The following is an 18216-nucleotide window of genomic DNA, read 5'->3' as shown; positions in this document are numbered from 1 at the left end:
GGTATTTTAGCAATGGGCTCACTTTTAGTGCTACTCGCACACAAGTGCACACACACACACACACACACACACACACACACACACACAAATCACAACTGAGGCAGCTGAGTCAAAACATCACAAGGTGTTGAATTAAATATGATTTAATGAGATTATAACAAAACATTATGGGTTTTTCTTATTCTAAAAACATTCAGAATACAAATGAAAGAAGTTTGAAACAAGTCATTGAACACCCTAAAATCATATTAGTTTGCAGAATATAATGTAACATTGTCCACTTCAATTCCAACATCATGTATTCATTAGCAAATAAGACTCTAAAATTTCTCTTTTACCCAACAATAATTCAGGGTTAAACTGTTCACTCTTAGGGTACAGAGGCATGAAGGCTCGGGTGGAACCTCACTTGTGGCTGCATGCTGGACCAGGGCCAGTAGAGTCTGGGAGCCAAGTAGGACAGAGGGAGTGTTTGGGCTTGAGGGCAGCACCAGTAGGTCGTTCTGTGGGGCCGGGCGAGGCCAGGGTGGTAGGGGGAGCTCAGGGAGGAAAAGGGGAGCTGTCCTGCCACTCTGCGTACTCTCCGCCGTGCCCTCCGACACTGGTAGTCCCCGTTGGAAAAGTCCTGGTAGTTGGTTGGGTGAATCGCCCAGAAGTGGCCTTTACCGTTGTCACTGCGGCCTGCTTTGATGAAGCAATCATTCAGGGACAAGTTGTGCCGCACGCTGTTCCTCCAGTTTTTATCCTGTTGGAACAAGTAAAAAAAAAGATTAGGCCAAAAATAAAACCTGAAACCGTAAGTAAGAGTTAAACAATGGGTGTCCCCAATTGAAAATTAACATAGGTCGCGGTTAAGTATCACTGATCCTCGTCAGGATGTCACCTTGTCCTGTTGTTGGCAGGATGCAAGATAGCGTGTCAAGAACGTACATGATCGCAGCAAGACACAACACCCTCGGTTACCTTTTTAGCACGTCAAACCAGTGATCAACTATAATCCACCAAGCTACATCCAATCTGTTGTTGCACCTGGTAAAGGCAGAGGCGGTTCGCAACCTAGCAACAGGATTACTTTATTTGTGAATTCGCCAACAAGAAGATCATCTAGTGTCCCCGCAAGCACCTAATTGCCTAACCACTCAGACAGATTACCTGTGCCAAGTAGGTCGCTTCGCTTGCGAAAAATGGCGGCCGGGTTATTTTTCAGCAACCGAATGAAACACGTGGAAGACTTTGGGAAAACACGAACTCCTGTTATCTCTCTCGTGATCATCTTACTGATAGCTGTGACGAGTTAACAAAGTAAAGCAGCATGATTCTTTTCTAAATAGTCGTACGTGTGTAGCTAAAGTATGTTTGTCTCCCGCGGCGTGGTTTTCACCTCCCATTATCCCCCAGTTTGACTTTCTGAATTGCCCCTGAACTATTGTGGTCTTGCCAGTAATTAGAGTAACACAACGTGAACATACCTTACTCTTGAAGAAAGGGTAGTGGTCCATGATCCACTGGTAGATGTCACATAGCAGCAGTTTCTTCTGCTCTGACGCCAGGATCGCCTTGGAGATGAGTGCGATGTACGACTGGTTGGGTTTGTCCGCAGACTTCTCCGGACTGCTGCCGGTAGATGTGGTGGTGGTCACTTCCTCCTCCCCCTCCTCTTGTTGCACTTCATCCCCCTCCTCTTCTTTGACTTTCCTTTCTTCAGTCTCTGTCTCTGACCTCTGCCGCTGCTTCTCCTGTATCTCAGAGCGAATCCCCACCTCTTCAGGTTTAGGATTCTGATGATTTAGCAGGTTGTTCGCCGTCTGCTCTGCTGTACGACTTCCTGTCGCTTCTTCTTTGGAACCTTTGACTCCTTTATTGAACAGAAGGTAGTCAATAGTGAAGCTAAGTCCCAGCCTTTCTCTGCCGCCAGTGCGGCTGCTTCTGTCCTCCATTGTCATCTCTGAATTAAGACTCATTACGGAGGTTTAATTGGCTCCAAACTGACTGTTGAATAAATATCAGGTGATAAATGAAAAGTCGCTCTCCCAAAAGTCCTTCTTTTGTGCCTGAGTGTCACAGCATGACAATTTTCTTGTAAAGTGCAGGACCCTTTCATAAATTGAACGCCTCAATGCCCCTCGCTTCTTTCGCTGAAGTCTTAGTGTTGACAAGATCACAGATAAAGATGAGCCTCTCAACTGTTGTTAACGTTGACGTGCTCACGAGCGACACAATCTCAACCTGTGGAAATGACGTCAGTCTATAAGACTAAATACAGCTACTTTGTTTCGCAACACAGTTTAATTAAATGTTTTCGCCTCTCTGACAAACCTCACGATAAAAAACACTTTCTCAATATCCAACAGCCTTTTTGCTCCTTGATCGAAGAGTTGTGCTTCACGGTTGTGAAGGTGTCTCTATTTATATGACTGTGAATTTATCCCTCACAGAAAGGGGTAAAGAAGGCACAGGGGAGGTCCAGGTAGGGGGTCTCAATTCAGGCGGATTATTTTTATTAACCTAAGCAAATCTTTGTAATTACGGGAGATTAAACACTCAAGATTTAGCAAGACATGGTGTGCAGAGGATGGATGATTTACGATCAAAGGCCTTTTAGATACCCGTGTTATCCTGTTAAAGTTGTTTTGTCTATGGGGATGCTGTCCAAAGAATTACTTCAATTACCATAGAGCAGTAATTAATGCGTCAAGTTGAATGTTTTGGAGACAAAACACATTTATTCCAGTCTCCTTCTCTGGAAAGAGCACAAATATACTCTGAAGACACTGGTAGGTAACAGAACAGTAAAACGCATGACTGAAAAATCCCTGTTTTTGACATAACATGTTTTGTATTTGTGTGTCCTGTGACCTTTATTCCAATTCTACCCATTATTCTAAAATAGACTTATTTATTGTTAGCCATTGGAAATGTTTTTTTCACATAAAAAACAATAGAATATAGAAGTAATATGGTTGTGAGTGAGTTACATATAATTTCAGATAACTCTCAGTGATCAAAACTGAAATGCCTCTTACGCTACTTGTTTGTATTGCATAATATTGTAATGTTTAATTGTTTAATGCATATTTTACTAGCTAACTGTGGTTTATTTTTCAGAAAGACACATTTCAGATATTGACTAGCGCTCTCTTGTCGTGTGTTAGGACTATACTACTGACTTTAGCCATCTGTTTAATGTTTAATTAAACTTTACCTCTGAAATTGTATCATTTGTGCTGTGATTGTGATGATGTTTCAATGTCAACGATAAATTTATGCCACACTTTTATGTTCAGGGTTGTAACTGAAATGCAGCAGACTTGTTTATGCTGTTTATGTTATGATACACAGGTCAAACATCCTGTGTATTATACTTTTGAATGTTGCAATGAATTGTGTTTTTTAATCTTTACACTCAGTTAATAATTATCTGCATTTTCACAATGAAGAGAATCAAGAGTCTTTAAGTGTTTTGACCAAGTAAGAGGTTTGATAAAGCACCTAATCCCCCTTGAAACGTGGTGCCATTCAACCACTTTGTGTAATTTGCCTTTAAGTTCTCCTTAAGTAAGACCAATGTCATACAAACTATTTAAAATGTTTTCATCATAGAATACACATTCTCTATCTGCTTCTTGTAGCGCTTCAGTGAAACTGTGTCACACTTTCAGTGTGTGAAATAGTTAAATTCAAAGTCCTGTAATACAGTTACAGTGTTACACCAAATGGCAAATTATCAATGTCCATTATTTCAATGTTTTGTATCTGTAAAGTCTGTGGTATCTGAAACAAATAAAGGTTTAAAAGTGTCTCTGTGCATTAGTTTAAAGTACTTGTTAACGGTGCAGTTGTAGAGATTGAAATCTTCCAACGATAAGATATAAATGTTGTCCTACACAATTTCCCCTCAGCCGTCATCACATTAGAGCAGATAACAGTAATAGTATAGTATCTGTACCTACTTCGTTCTGTGTTTTTTGTGAGGGGATGAATTAAATGAGGTCACATCATGGACCATATTGCCCTCTTCTGTTTAAATAAAGGAACATGTTATAGCCTACATACACAGCAGAGAGAACCATTCTGCCTTTACATTGGCACGCTTTTGTATTGTAATTAGCTTAATTATCAACTTCTATGCAAAATGATGTCCTATTAATTCAAAAATATGAACCAATATCAGAATTTTAAAATACATATGTATTATAGAGAACAAAAATAACATTTGGGTCTGTATTTGTGAACTAAATTTAGGAAGGTGTTTGAAAATAGCTAAATAGTACATTTCCTATATCTTATATATTTTATTCATAAATCTTAATCGTAGATAACCTTTTCCTTGAAGCACCATGGTGGCAAAACCAGCTGTCCTTTAGAACGCACCGTATTGTTTTATTGATGTTTCGCATCCAAAGTAAAGCCAAAACAAAACGAACCATGTTATTACATGATTCTGCAACTCCTTCAATTGATTTTTGTGTTTCCATGAGGCTCTTCTTTGCCCCTCATATAAGGAGCTTCTGGAAAATCCGGGCTGGATCCCCAGAGGGAGTATAAATGTGTCCACAGCATACTTGTTTCCATTTAGCTAAAAGCCTGACACCACATGGTATTTGAGCTTTGGACAGGGTATGGCGGTTCTATACTTTGACGTGAAAGTGTATTTCATTAGTTACTCATTTGTATTCAATCATGAATATAACTCAGACAAAGCATTAACTACACATCTCACGGCCGGTCACAAAACCTGGAACGGAGTCTTTTGTTCGGACAGGATTTGAACAGACCATGCGACCTGATCCACTTGACACCCCATGCTTTACAACCAAGTTGAATCTTAACCATTTTCAATAGACACATTCACAATATCTCGATACTATAAAACCGAACTATCAAGGGTATCAAAATGTTTTTACACGTGGTATCATTGATGGACACTAAGGCCTAATTTGGAAATGAGACCTGTCTCTTAGTGTTTTTTAAAAAGTTGCACTGTAACTTTAAAACATCTAGGTCCCGCCCATTTTGTATATAGATCTTCGGGCTCTGGTCGCATCCGCCCTGTGATTGGCTGAGGCTGCCCATCCGTCAAAGCAAGGTCTGCGTTTCATTGGTGAAAGACTAGCCGTCGTCTCTGGCTCTCGCGGTACTGCTGCACAAAGATGGCGGCCGAACTGGTGGAAGCGATGGCAAGTAGAGCTCTGCTAGCTTTGGTTTGACGGGAGAATGGCGCGGGAGAGGGGTTTGAAACTCAGCCTGGTCAAGGGGAAACTGGGGGCTTTGTATAGATATAGTTACGAGTCTGTACTCTTAGAAATGTGGCGTATTACAGTCACGACTCAACGAACTAGCTTGTGTTGCTAACATAGATAGCATGCTAGGTAATGTTAACTAATGCAAGTGCGTTGGTTTAGCTAGCATCACGCTGGCTCTGGAGGAAGACACCGATAATGAATGATGGGGACCATAAAAAAAAACACTTGGTGGTTTGCTGAAAGCATGCTTCCCGGCGCGGTACTATTCGATGCTATTTGGCTCATTATGATGTCTCTCTGTAGTTAGCCGGTTAGTTTATGAAGCTGTGCACCTGTCAAAATGTCCAGTAGCCATGATTGAATACCGACAGCCCAGTCTGTGGAGAAGCTAGCCAGCCGATTAGCGCAGCCTATATTGTTCAAGTGATCCTGATAAAATGGCAACTTTACTTTGTCTTTTATGGCTGTTTTTTTTTTGCCCTACACGTCCAGCAGAAGCCTAATGGACAGCTGCGTTATTGTGCAAATTTAATCTTAGACACAGCAAATTGTGCAACTGGTGCCCAACTCAACAATGTCACACAAAGCTAAAAGCTTGAAACGTTAACACGGCTCAGGTTTTTCTTGTAACAACAATCCGTGTTGTGTTCATTCAAAGGGAAAACATCTGCGCTTATTACGGTTTGATTGTTGCTGCTGCACAAACGGATACAAATAAGATGTAACGGGGAATACTTGGTAATCATGGCGTCCATCAGCTATTAACCATATTTTAAGTAAAGTTTTGCAGACGTTAGTATTACATCTAAGGTGTATTCCACCTCATGGGACAACAGCCTTTGGTAAACATTGTGTAAGCCAAACTATACCTGAGTCTTTAAAAAACAAAAAATCAATAAAGATCCAAACTGTAAGTTGTAAGATGTATATCCTTAAACTAAACGCTGCTCAAGGTAGTCATGCCTTTTGCTTTTCAGGCTTGCTGGACCTTGTTGTCTGTGTAGTTTCTGTGTGCCTAACCTGTGATGTGTGTATGTAATGCTGTGACATGCAGAGGTGCAGTAATACATTTTAACTGCTGCTGCAGTGCAGTTTGTTTAATGGTAACTCAATTTCTTTAAGAACAGGGTAATATTGCAAGTGGTCAGAATAAGGAGGTGACTTTTTCTATATCTGACTTATGACGAGGCAGGTTCAATTGCTGTAGGATTAAAGGGACTAAGGACAGAAGCTAATTTTAGAAAGAATCAAATAGTATTATACACCGTTATGTCATGTTAAATGCTGCATATTGTAAATATTTGTGTGGAGCCAGTTGTGGGCCTCCTCGGTTGATACAGAGTACTGATCCGATACCAGTGTTTAATTAATAAGCCGTGTCCCTCACTGTGTGGAAAAATCAGACTCGGCTTAACCTTTGCCTGTCTTACTTTGTAAAACACAATGTGACTAATAAATACATAAATCTAATGAATTATCATTGAAATAGTAAGTCGCACAACAAGTTGGTAAAATGTTTAGGAATTGCTATTTAAGTGTAAACACTTTTAATGCAGCAAGAATTTAGTCAAAACTTAAACGGGAATCAAAATTCCAGTGTGTAACATATACGGTATACAAACATAGAATTTTATTCAATAGATCTGCCTTATTGTCAGCGATACTTGATCCAGCTATTTAAGTCAATATTGTTCCGATATCATTACCGGTGCATCCCTACAATTCACAGAATATTTACACTGAGATACTGGGATGTATTTTCCACCCTGGGTTATATAGTTGGACAGTAATTTTCCCTCACAGCAAGTTATACCTTTTAGAAAATCTGACTAAATATCTTCAGAAAAACTTCAACGTGAAATGCTTGAAAAAGTCAGAGAAGCTTGGTTTTGCGTTATGATCAAGTATCAATACCCCTTGGATTTGTCATGAATTTCAATATGACTCTGGACTTAAATTCATGGCATTGTCACCCAAACCTTCCCCGTTTACAGACGTCATTGTCCCAGTATTGTGTTTCTAATGTTTTTTGTCTTGTCCTCCCTTTAGAACATGGTCAAAAGTTTCCGGGTCTCAGACCTGCAGACGCTGCTGGCCTCAATGGGCCGCAGCAAAAGTGGGCTGAAACAGGACCTGGTGGGGCGAGCACTGAGGCTAGTGCAGACTGAATACAGCCCGGAGCTTCTGAAGAATGTCAGGCAGCTCTACGAGTCGCGCTTCCCCAAAACATCTGGCTGGCTTGCGGCGCGGCGTCCAGATGGCGTCCCAGTCGCCTACTCATCCCTCAGCTCCTCCCCCACGGCCACCTCTCAGGGCGCAGACTACCTCAACGGCATTTCCAAACCGATCCCCACACCTGCAGCAGAGGTCAAGCTGGTGCCACTGCCCTTTTACCAAACTTTGGAGACACTGTTGTTACCAACAGAGCTAAGTGAGTGTATATAGCTTGATTTTTCTGTATCCTTGTATTTAAATAATCTGTTTTGTAGGAATTGTTATGTCTACATACTGTGCTGTGGTTGTGATGGATTCTCTCTAAACATATTTACAGTTGCCCAGAACAATGAGAAACTGCAGGACAGTCAATGCATATTTGAATTAACACCAAACCAAGCAGACCAGATCAGAAATGCAAGGTAAGGAAATCCAAACTTTCTCCTCCGATCTGAATTTTTAACATTAGCTTTATTTACAAACTCTGTAACTAATGCTCAATTCTATTTGTGACCTTTTTTACTCTCAAAGTGAGCTTCGTCCTGGAATGAAATCAATCCAAGTGGCTCTGAGGTAAGTTCCCACTAGAACCCATTTAAACACATTTTAATATCCTTAATGTATCAATATCCTATTTCAATATCTGTGACTGTGCTGTTCATCAGAATTTCTCTCACAAGGGAAAAAATGGAAAATGGCATTTGAATTCCCCCTTTAATCTACTTTAAAATTGGAGTATCTGATTAACTTATTTGAAGAATCCGTTTCTGAATTACTCAAAGACTTGACTGATACAGATTCAGGCATGTTAATTGGCTAAACAGTCAGACATTGTCACGATGCTAAACTTTCTCTCTCGTATTTCTCTGTTGCAGAATCTGTTACACAGACTCCATCGGTGTCCAGGAAGACCAGTATCCTCCCAACATTGCTGTCAAAGTCAACCAGTCGTACTGTCACGTGCCGGTGAGTTCATTTACCTCTCTGAGAGACGAGCCTCACCTTCCGAGTACAAATGTGACTAAAGTTTGGCTATTCCACTGCTCATGGTAAATAATTTCTTCAGTCATCCCTCTAAGCCATTTATTCTTTAATGCAGTCAATGAGTCACTATTTTGGGTGTCAATGGCACACTTACTGACTTGTCACAGCCAAACTAATATATGGTAGTGATGGATTCGTCCACCTAATGCAGGTGGATGTTAAATACGGCAAGAATAAATAATGTCCAGGGACAGAAAGTGTTGGGTAGACAGCCTAAAGGCATCAACTCACGAGCAGTTTTGCTGTTCACAAGGTGTGTAGTCATCAATCAAACTGGAAAGACAACATTCACTGAAAAGTTCACTTGAACAGTTGAACCATAGTGAACCGCAGTTGATACACAAATAAGGGATTAGTTGTGGTTTTGATGCTATGTATATTTTTTTGTAATAAACTACTCAAACTTGGCCAAAGACAAATTGTAAATATAGTTAAAATATGAAGAGACTGGCTTTCTCTTTGAGTCTTTGTAACGATCAATTTGTTAAATATTTGACAAAATTGTCACCTATGATGAGCTGTGTAGCTGTGCTGAATAGAACCAAAGACACCCACGTACCTTTAACGGGTGCTGAGGTAAAAAGAGTTTTTCTCAGTCACATATACTCAAGTTTTAATATCAGAGGCTTCTTTGTTTGGTGTGAATCAGATGTACAGAAGTAGATCAAATAACACCAAGAAGCACACACAGAGGAAAACACTGAAAGAGTGACTGTAATCTAAGGCTCTGAGCTCAGCGCTCCTCCTTCAGTTCTGCTCCAACTTCTATTTTAACTATTTGCAATCAAACAGCTTCTTGTCTTTTCACTTTTTAATTTTAGAGCTTCACAGTTTAAAAAGTGACGGCACAACTAACAATCAAGAGCCCAGTTAGTCTTTTATACTGTATCTAAGCCCTTCAGAGGGACTTCTGATGTCTGTTATGTCAACAAATTACTCAAAACCAATTTGATTAAGATGATATATTGGATAATTAACATCATTCTTTGGTATTTGTGTGTGTTTACAGGGCTATTACCCCTCCAATAAGCCTGGTGTGGAGCCCCGCCGTCCTTGTCGTCCTGTAAACATCACTCCCTGGTTGCATCTCTCCAGTGCCACCAACAGAGTCACCGTCACCTGGGGAAACTTTGGCAAGGTCAGAGTCTAATGCTGAATATTTCACATGTGTTGACGTAGCTTAGGGTTGTGGTGGTGCACCGATGCAAACTGGGACATGCAAGTCTTTCTTCTTGTGTTTCATTGGCCAGTTGTGAATGCTACAAATATATAAAAATAAAAGATAAAGCTCCTGAGGGCAAAATGCTGAACTACTTTTTCTAGCGTCTTGATCTAGATAAGCAGCTGCAAGTCTGCTTCTGCTAGCTCCCTCGTCTTTAGAGCTCGTGTGTAAACCAATTAGAGATGCGCAATGTGAAAGTAAACACGGTGAGATACTGGTTTTTGTATTCAGTTTTCTTTGTGTGTTAATAGTTTTTTCTTTATCCCAGAGTTTTGGAAATAAACAGATCATGATAGCTGACGGTAAACCTGCACTAAAGTTGCCTGACAGCTTAATAGCTCTGTGTTAAGAATAAATAGTCCACATCAAAACTTTAATTTGCTTGTTTTGTACGATGTATATTTTGAGCAGTGCTCTATAGTGTGTTGTATAATAGGGAAGAGAGAGGAGTGTCATTACAGATCTGTTCTAGCATGAAGGTTTGAACAGTATTGCGACAGCCTCCTTTTATCCACAACACGATCAAAGCATTCTGCAGTTTTTAACCAACTTCAGCACTTAAGAGGTGTGTTGAGAAATGTTGCTGCTTTAGAGGAAACAAACATTTCTTTTTGGTTTGTTTGAAGTGGATCACAGGATTGTTTGCTCAGCTTACATAATAGATGCAAGTCTGAATGTCTGTCATGTGTTATGACATAATAAATATATGTGATTTATGGTGCTGTTAGACGCAGCCATCACTGGAATCTTATTCTACAAATAGTATGAAACTATTCACTACCGAGCCTTTATGTAACCGAGATTGAAAGCGTTATCTTGACCCGTCTCATCTCTGCTGCGCTCTGTTTGTGTGTATTGGGAGGCTGAGCCTCGCAGTTCATAACTGCTGCTGCAGAATGAATTCAGGGGAAACACTGATTAGTGGAGCCTAATCTTTATCTGCAACTCTACAGAACTACCTTTGAATAGACCAGCAAAAAAAAATAATTTGAAGGTCAATGTTATAAATAAAGTTGACCCATTTGTACATCCCTAAATTCTAAAGTTTGGTTAAAGAGAAAATTTGCCACCTTTTTTTCTGGATGTCCAATAAGTCCTGATGGCAAATGTATTCCAATAAAGTAATTCCCACGTACCTATATTTGCTATATTCACCGAGAAAGCTGAGCCATGCCGGTTGTGCCTACATGCACCAGGATGCATTGTGCACGTTAACGACGTTACACAAGCTGTCTTTTTAGTCTGATAAACAAACTCACAAAATGAAAAAAGAAAATATTCTTTCACCTAAACTGAAACATACGACCGTAGACCTTCTGAACTCTTGTTTTTCTCTTGTCCTGATCTAAGAGTAGCTTAATATTTCAAACAAACCAAATGAAACTCACCAAACCCGTCTTGGTTTGACTCTCCACTGTTCCAACAATCAGCCACTCTAGTTTGGTTGAATAAATCCTTAATTCACTGAGTCTCTATGAGCCCGTGCCAGCTGCTCCGTTGCAGCAGCTTCTTAGCGACTCTTTTTCCTTCTTCGGATGCAGACTATTACATTATCAAATTACAGTGACAAAGATCGCACCGCTGGTCTTGGTTGCCTTTTCCAGTTTATCTTCAGGATTCTGAAGAAGGTCTCCAGCGCACTTCTGTCCGAGTGAGGAGGGAAACTTTCATGCATAGTAACGCAAAACACGGCTCAGTCTCTCCGGGTTCTCGTCTGCGACTGTGACCACAGCTACCGAAGCTGAAGTAGCTCTCTGTAGTTCTTCCTTGTAGTTCTCTCTGGATGCAGGATCAACAGGCTTTGCAGCTGCGCCCCAGAGACACAGCACATCGGCAAAAGCTGCAGGCGTTTGTCACACTACAACCATAACCCCGATACGTAGCGATGAGGTTGAATATATGCAAACTTTCCTTTTAAGCATAAAGACATATTTGCACGAAAGCTTAAAATAATGTATTTAATGTACTCTCAGTATCTAGCGTATTATAACAAAGATCCCAGAGATGGTGAACATTCTGTAATCAAATAAATTAGCTGTGTAAGGTTTTCCTGAGGTGTGACTTTTTTTAATTCGCCAATATAATATCATATAAGAAGATCGCTTGCATTAAATAGAGTAATATAATCTGGAGGGTTCCAGATTTGCCTTTGTTCATTTTAGCAGCTATTTTAGATTTAGTCTTAGTCGGTAGACAAAATGCTTTTTTTAGTTTTAGTTGCATTTTTGGTCCTTTTGGTCCTTCATAGTTTGAGTGAGTTAGTGTTTGAGACAGAAAGTGAGTGATTAGATAGAAGAGAAGGTGGAAGGTGATGAAAATAGAGAGATTTGGTTTTAATTTTTTTTAACCTACATTTTAGTCTCGTATGTTTTGATATGGTCAACGTTGGTGTTTAATGACGTCGGTGTGTATCATTAGTCATGAACAAAAATGTTGTTAACCAACGTATTTTGTCACGGCTTTAGTTAACAGAATTGACACTGGTGTGTTTGCTCTATTCAAGATGGGTTGTCTTTTGAAATGAGTGCTCACAGCCTGTGACCGTGTGTTTTCAGCGGTACTCTGTGGCCGTGTATCTAGTGAGGGTCTTCACTGCAGCCGACCTCTTCAACCAGCTCAAACTCTGCTCCGTGGAGAGTGCAGAACGCTGTCGTGAACGCAGTAAGTGCTACCTTTTGTACTCTGCCCAAATGTTTAAAATATTCAAATATACTGTCCGATAAACTATGATGACACTTCATGATATTGTTATCTACAGTCCAAGACAAACTACGCTTTGACCCAGAGAGTGAAATTGCGACAACGGGCCTCCGGGTGTCTCTCATCTGTCCAGTGAGTATACCTTCATTTTAAGGAAGGGGTCAGACTTCAATGTCCTGCACGTGTTCTATTTCAGTTGTTCTGCAGTGTCAAAGGCCAGTTTCACAAATGTTTTTACTGTGAAGCTTGATTACTGTTAACATGCTTCTTCTTCTTCTTCTCTCCCTCTTCCCAGCTGGTGAAGATGCGGCTCGGTGTGCCCTGTCGAGTTTTAACTTGCGCCCATCTTCAGTGTTTCGACGCAGTCTTCTTCCTGCAGATGAATGAGAAGAAGCCCACGTGGACCTGCCCCGTCTGTGACAAGCCCGCCCCCTTTGAGCTGCTTACTATTGATGGGTAAGGAGACAGAAGACATGCTCTGACTTGTCCCACCGCTGCAGCACCATCTTCCACTCAATACATTCAGAAACTTTACGCTTTAGTGGGTTGAAGCCAGGTTAGGGGAAACTATTCAAGCTGCAGAGACGTTGGGGCAATTTAAGGACTCTTGATGAAAGTTGAATCATGCACCAACATACTGTGTTTTCATTTTAAAAGCTTTCAATGTTTTTTGCATGGCATGAGAAGAAGGATTTTACGAGTACCAAGTCTCTGCCGAAATTCAAAAAATGTGACTGTGCTTGTTTTTCCACAAGATTAGAGCTTGGGACTAACGGCACAAAATGTCCCCGACGATAACGCTACATTGTGAACAACAGATCCTGTTGACGTTTGCTGTTAGCAGCCGGTTGGCATCACAGTCCAGCTAGGCTAAATAACGAAGCTAACGGCTAACGTTCAGAGGTTGTATTGAGTTACATTATGATGCGTTCATTCTCTATCCAGTAAGAATGAGTATTGGGGCGAAGATACATTACGTTATTAGGATGTGTTCAAGTGTAATCATGTAGGCGAGAAACATGAGGCGAACCTTCAACAACTGACTGGTATTGTGACATCCCAAAAGTGTAGTAGTCGATAACGATACCAGTCAGTTGTGGAAAGTTTTGTTCTGTCAACAAAGCTGTAGGAACATCATGTTCATCTATAATCAGCCTGCAGTGTTTGTATGAATGAGAACTGCATTTGAACTCATCAGAATAGCAGAAAATGCACAAATGAAGCGGCAGTCCATTTAATAAATAAAGAAACAGGATAAAATACTTTCATCCACAACCATTTGGGCGTGTAGCAACTTCCACAGGCACTCCCTTACTTTCACAAACACTGAAAGCATTGTCTTACAGTTTGGCTTTGAGTTATATTTGCATTCCATAAATTAAGCCTGTGTGAAAGTCCCTTCTTCAGCTCATCTGTCTAGCTTTCACTTTCAGCAGCCGAGTCTAGTGGGGGGGGAGGGGAAATCTGTGTGTGAAATCTGTTTAGTGCGGCGACTCTAAACCCCATCGTGTATTTCAGGCTGCTATCAGAGATTCTGAAGGAGACGAGTGAGGACATTGAGGAGCTCGAGTACTTGACCGACGGATCCTGGCGACCCATCAGCGACGAGAAGGAGAGGGACAGAGAAAGAGAACGCAGCAACACGCCAGATTATCCTGTTGTTGATATATGTAAGTGTCGAACCCGGTCAATTCAACCTCTCGTTATCAATGTGTGGATTTTTAGCTTCCTCGTGTAAATCGTTACGCGTTCCGTTTTAAAACGGCCTTGATGTGTGCAGGCATTCCTGAGGCAAACGGTCATTCACCGGCCCACAGCAGCACCAGCCTGACGGGCAAGTCCGGAAGCGGTTCTGTGGGGATGTCAGGAGGAACCGCTGTGGCACCGGGAGGAGGTGCGGTGGTAGATCTGACTCTTGACTCCTCCTCTGAGGAGGAAGGGGGCGGGGCAGGAGGAGACAGCGAGGACACTGAGGACAGCGCCGACAGTCCGGCCCCGAAGAGGGGCCGATACAACTACGACAAGGACCTGGTCACTGCCTACTGACCCCACAGCTCTGTCCCCTCGTAGACTGACACAGAGACCGAGAGGCAGGGGGCTTAAAAGGACAGGAACACAGGAATCCACTAGATGCAACGCACCCTCCCTAATGCCCAAACGTCGGAGCCTTTTAGCAGCTCTCTGGTTTGTATCCAGTCAAAACAAACACACTCAAACAAGCACTGTTAAAGCTTCAATCTAGAGGGATTAGGATTCCTCTCTGTACTGTACACCACTGGAAGCAACTCTAACTATTTTTGGCCAACAGTCACCTTGCAGTGAATATCTGTACCGTCCTGCCTCTACCTGAGGAGACTGAATGGATCGTGCACCACCAACCCCCTCCCCCCCCCTCTCCTTCCCCCTTCCGCCTCTCTTTTTCCAGACTGGTCCCTCTCTACCACCTCATCTCTCTTTGTATTTGACTTGGAATTACAGGCTCTTTTAGCCACGGGCGTCCGATGTGTGCATCTTTTGATTTTTTTTTTTGTCACATTTGTGATGAACAGGCAAGTTGAAAATGGAGTCTCCTCAGCAGTTTTTGGTAAAAGGTCAAAAACGACGACTGGAGAATTTGGGGGAGGACAAGGCAGAGATATATCTGGAGTGTGATGCAAATTAAAATCTCTCCCGTTGTGTTTATTTCTTTCTTCAGAGTATGAATTCAAAGCTTGAAAGTTTTTTTTTTTTTCAGTAATTTATCCTTTTTATTAATGAAAGGGCAGATCACAGTACTGGCCTCAATGTGTGATGCTTTCCATTTTTATTTTGTCCTTCGCTAAAGAGAACCTACCTCAGTCATACAATCTTAGCAGACTGACCAGAGAGTAGCTTAGAAAGAAGTGGAGGACAGAAGAATCGATGCGTCTTTCTGAAGCCAATTTTACACTGGATATTTTGTTTTCCTACATTTTTGTTTTCATTTCTTTTATTTCTTTTATTCCATCGTCCCGTACAGCCCTGTTCCCTCTGCAGCAACAAGATCTCCGCTAAAGGTTGAGATAGTTTGTGGATAACCAAGCTGAGTGTAGGTGTCAGTGATGGAAACAGTTGTGGGGGGACTCGGTGAAACATAATTTGCAGTTAAAAGGATTTGTTAGGAGTGATATATCAGCGTCGCATATTAACGAAATGCATCAAAACGACTGTGTGGCGGCTGTGCCAAAGTAAATCTGTTTTAAGGATTCACTCACAGGAACATGAGATTTTGATGCCTTTTTTTTTTGTTGTTGTTGAGTGGTGGAGATTGGAGCCCGTTGTTTTTAGGCGAGCGGAACTGGTCAGCAGATCAGACCCCAGCCTGAGAGAAGGGGTTTTATTTCTTTGATGGTTTTCAAGTTGGAGAAATTGACAGAGAGGCAGAATACAATCTGTGGTGAAGGACAGTTATGGAGCAGGAATCAGAAGTGCTGTCATCCCTTCTTTTCTTTTCTTTTCTCCACATTTTGATGTCCTCGTCTGGAAGTATCATATTTATTTAATAGCTTCACATTTTCTTAACAGTTGTGTGTAATCAATTGACTTAACATTTGGCTGTTCTGTGCAGACCGGAGCTTTTGGTTACAGATCTGCTGCTGTGGTTTTTGAGTGTGTTTAGTTAAAGTTGTTTTCCGGGCTCATGGCTGTGCTGTTGATGAACGCTCCCTTTTCTTTTCCTCTGAATGAATCCGACCTGAGTCGAAGCCCCTTTCAGAGTACTTCGCTGCGTTCGGGTTCAACATGCCTGACACGACGAAACTTAATGGAGTGTCAATGAGTGCAACCCCACCGCGCTTAAAGTCATTGATTGGATTACAAATGGTCTTGTCTGGAACAAGTGGCGCTGCTTCATCTAACAATCCCCTCGGCCGCCTCTCGATGTAGATAAGGTCACGTCTATTTGCTGGAAAAGAATTGGAGTTTAATTGCTACATGCTGTAGACTGAAAAAAATCCCTAATATTCCTCTGCCCTTGCACTAGTATTGTCAGTATGTGACGGCTGCTCCACAAAGAAGGATACTCGGGCTGCATGTGCAGGCTTTAGGAAGGTCATCAGTGTTTGAAGATGAGAAAAGATGTTTGCACTTTCATCTGATACGTCATCCCAACTTTAAGGCTTATTTATCTAAACGCCCTCGTGTAGTGAGTGTTAATGAAGGACACCTGACCATCGTGATCAGTTGGGGAGGAGAGTAGAAGTGACTCGGATGAACTCCACATTGTACGTTTGCCTATCTGATCATCCCTTTGTTACGGTTTGATCAGCACGGTTCTCTTTCGCCTTGCTCATGAGCACAGAGAAATTACGTTTTCACATCGATCCAGGCCTCTCTGTCGCTCGTGCATCCTCCGACGAGGCCGATGATGGGAAAAGTAGGTCGAGCGAAATCTGGTCTTCCATTTTTCTCTCTTTTGACATGGTTTACAGAATCAATAAACTGTTGATGAATGTTTGATAATCCACAAACAATTTGGTTGATGGCACTTTTGCCAGTAATTCATCAGTCTGTCCCTGAAAAGGAAATTCTATAGAAGGCGCTCTGAAGCTATATAATGTAAAGAAACTCTAATACCTTTCTTTAACTAGGCAATTTGTATTTGTAAGTAACTGCTATACATATAAAAAATTACATTGTTCACTTGTCTGTGTAAAAGGTTAATTGTTTGAGTGGATCCCCGAAACTTTTCTTTGCCTTGTGGTTAAAGATGAGAGAAGTGAAGCAGGTCGCTTCTGTAGAACTGAGCCAGATACGTTCGCAGGTTGTTTGGGAGCCCGAGAGAGAGAGAGAGAGAGAGCGAGAGAGAGAGAGAGAGAGAGAGAGAGAGCGCGCGCGCGCGGAGGGTCTGTTCTTCTTCTAGTGGCATCTCTTCTTCTTCTTATAATAATGCATAAGGTAGCATGAGGGCAGAGGCTTACAATCCATGATGTAAATGTTTTTTTGTTTGTTGCGTTTTTTTTTTTTTTATATGTTCATATTAAAAGACAATAAAATTAAGATAATATTTTATTAAGCCTTGAATCGCCTCCAGTTGTTCCTACAGGCAAACAGACAATAAGAATGCTGATGAGGGCAGCAGCACCTGATGCCACAGAGGACTGGGAGGACATTGTTATGGCCTGTACCAAATGCTCAGACCTGGGGACACATTTGATGCCTGTCGAGGATAAAACTGTAAAATTTCAAATGATCGTATTCTAACAGCTGTTATTGACGTGTGGAATTAATTAAAATCAGTTCTTAAAAAACAAAACATGTCTGCCATTGTTTTATTTTGAAAGTAGTCTGTATGTATTCAGCCAGACAGCCACTGTTAATGAGGGGATCCTGAGATGAATTCATTGCATCTTATTTTCAGCTTTGATGTCTGCAGGTGTTTCAAAAATGATTCGGATCAACCTCAAAGCAAACTAGTCTGATAATAAATTCAGTCTTTTGTGAAATTGAGTTGCTAAAAGTCTTCTTTGGGTTCTTTATTACATTTAAGTAGTTTAATTTGGCTGCTCCATAATTACTTTTATGTCAAGTGCAGTGAAATAAAAATAAAAAATGTCTAGTTTTACTTCCTATATGGAATAAAAGTAATTTATTTATTCTTAGTAATTGTTTATAAGGCAGCATTAAATGCTAAGTTAGCTGTGCTGTCACCTCTCAGTCTGGATCACCTGTATGATGACGGTTAGTCCTCAGTATTCATTCACATAACTTGTTCAAATATATTAACCATTTCCCAGTTACTGAGAAATGAACACTTTTAATCTAGCCTCTAGACAT

At 41.2% G+C, this 18216-nt stretch overlaps 2 protein-coding genes across 2 annotated transcripts; one reads left to right on the top strand and one right to left on the bottom strand.

Moving 5' to 3' along the window:
- Window positions 1–250: 250 nt before the first annotated feature.
- On the bottom strand, window positions 251–2210 carry foxq2 (forkhead box Q2). The gene is made up of 2 exons (XM_076087266.1): window positions 1470–2210; window positions 251–745 (listed from the first exon to the last, which is right to left on the bottom strand). The coding sequence occupies exons 1-2, from the start codon at window positions 1959–1961 to the stop codon at window positions 371–373; spliced, it is 867 nt and encodes a 288-aa protein (XP_075943381.1). The 5' UTR covers window positions 1962–2210; the 3' UTR covers window positions 251–370.
- A 2864-nt stretch (window positions 2211–5074) lies between these two features.
- Window positions 5075–17695, top strand: pias4a (protein inhibitor of activated STAT, 4a). The gene is made up of 11 exons (XM_076087688.1): window positions 5075–5177; window positions 7293–7674; window positions 7795–7879; window positions 7989–8030; window positions 8333–8423; window positions 9511–9639; window positions 12279–12384; window positions 12482–12555; window positions 12719–12879; window positions 13942–14093; window positions 14204–17695. Exons 1-11 carry the CDS (start codon window positions 5151–5153, stop codon window positions 14467–14469), a joined length of 1515 nt encoding a protein of 504 aa, XP_075943803.1. The 5' UTR covers window positions 5075–5150; the 3' UTR covers window positions 14470–17695.
- The last annotated feature ends 521 nt before the right edge of the window (window positions 17696–18216 follow it).

Source organism: Anarhichas minor, unplaced genomic scaffold, assembly GCF_050575085.1.
Source record: "Anarhichas minor isolate MPS153535 unplaced genomic scaffold, ASM5057508v1 ptg000010l, whole genome shotgun sequence".
Taxonomy (NCBI): domain Eukaryota; kingdom Metazoa; phylum Chordata; class Actinopteri; order Perciformes; family Anarhichadidae; genus Anarhichas; species Anarhichas minor.
The sequence above is the reverse complement of the archived record's forward strand: the minus strand, read 5'-3'. Positions and strand labels throughout refer to the sequence as shown.

Coding starts and splice junctions, on each gene's coding strand:
- foxq2 (XM_076087266.1), bottom strand. CDS start 1,961: ATGAGTCTTAATTCAGAGATGACAATGGAGGACAGAAGCAGCCGCACT. Junction 746..1,469: donor ACCCTTTCTTCAAGAGTAAG/GTATGTTCACGT, acceptor TTGTTCCAACAG/GATAAAAACTGGAGGAACAG.
- pias4a (XM_076087688.1), top strand. CDS start 5,151: ATGGCGGCCGAACTGGTGGAAGCGATG. Junction 5,178..7,292: donor CCGAACTGGTGGAAGCGATG/GCAAGTAGAGCT, acceptor TCCTCCCTTTAG/AACATGGTCAAAAGTTTCCG. Junction 12,385..12,481: donor AGAACGCTGTCGTGAACGCA/GTAAGTGCTACC, acceptor TGTTATCTACAG/TCCAAGACAAACTACGCTTT.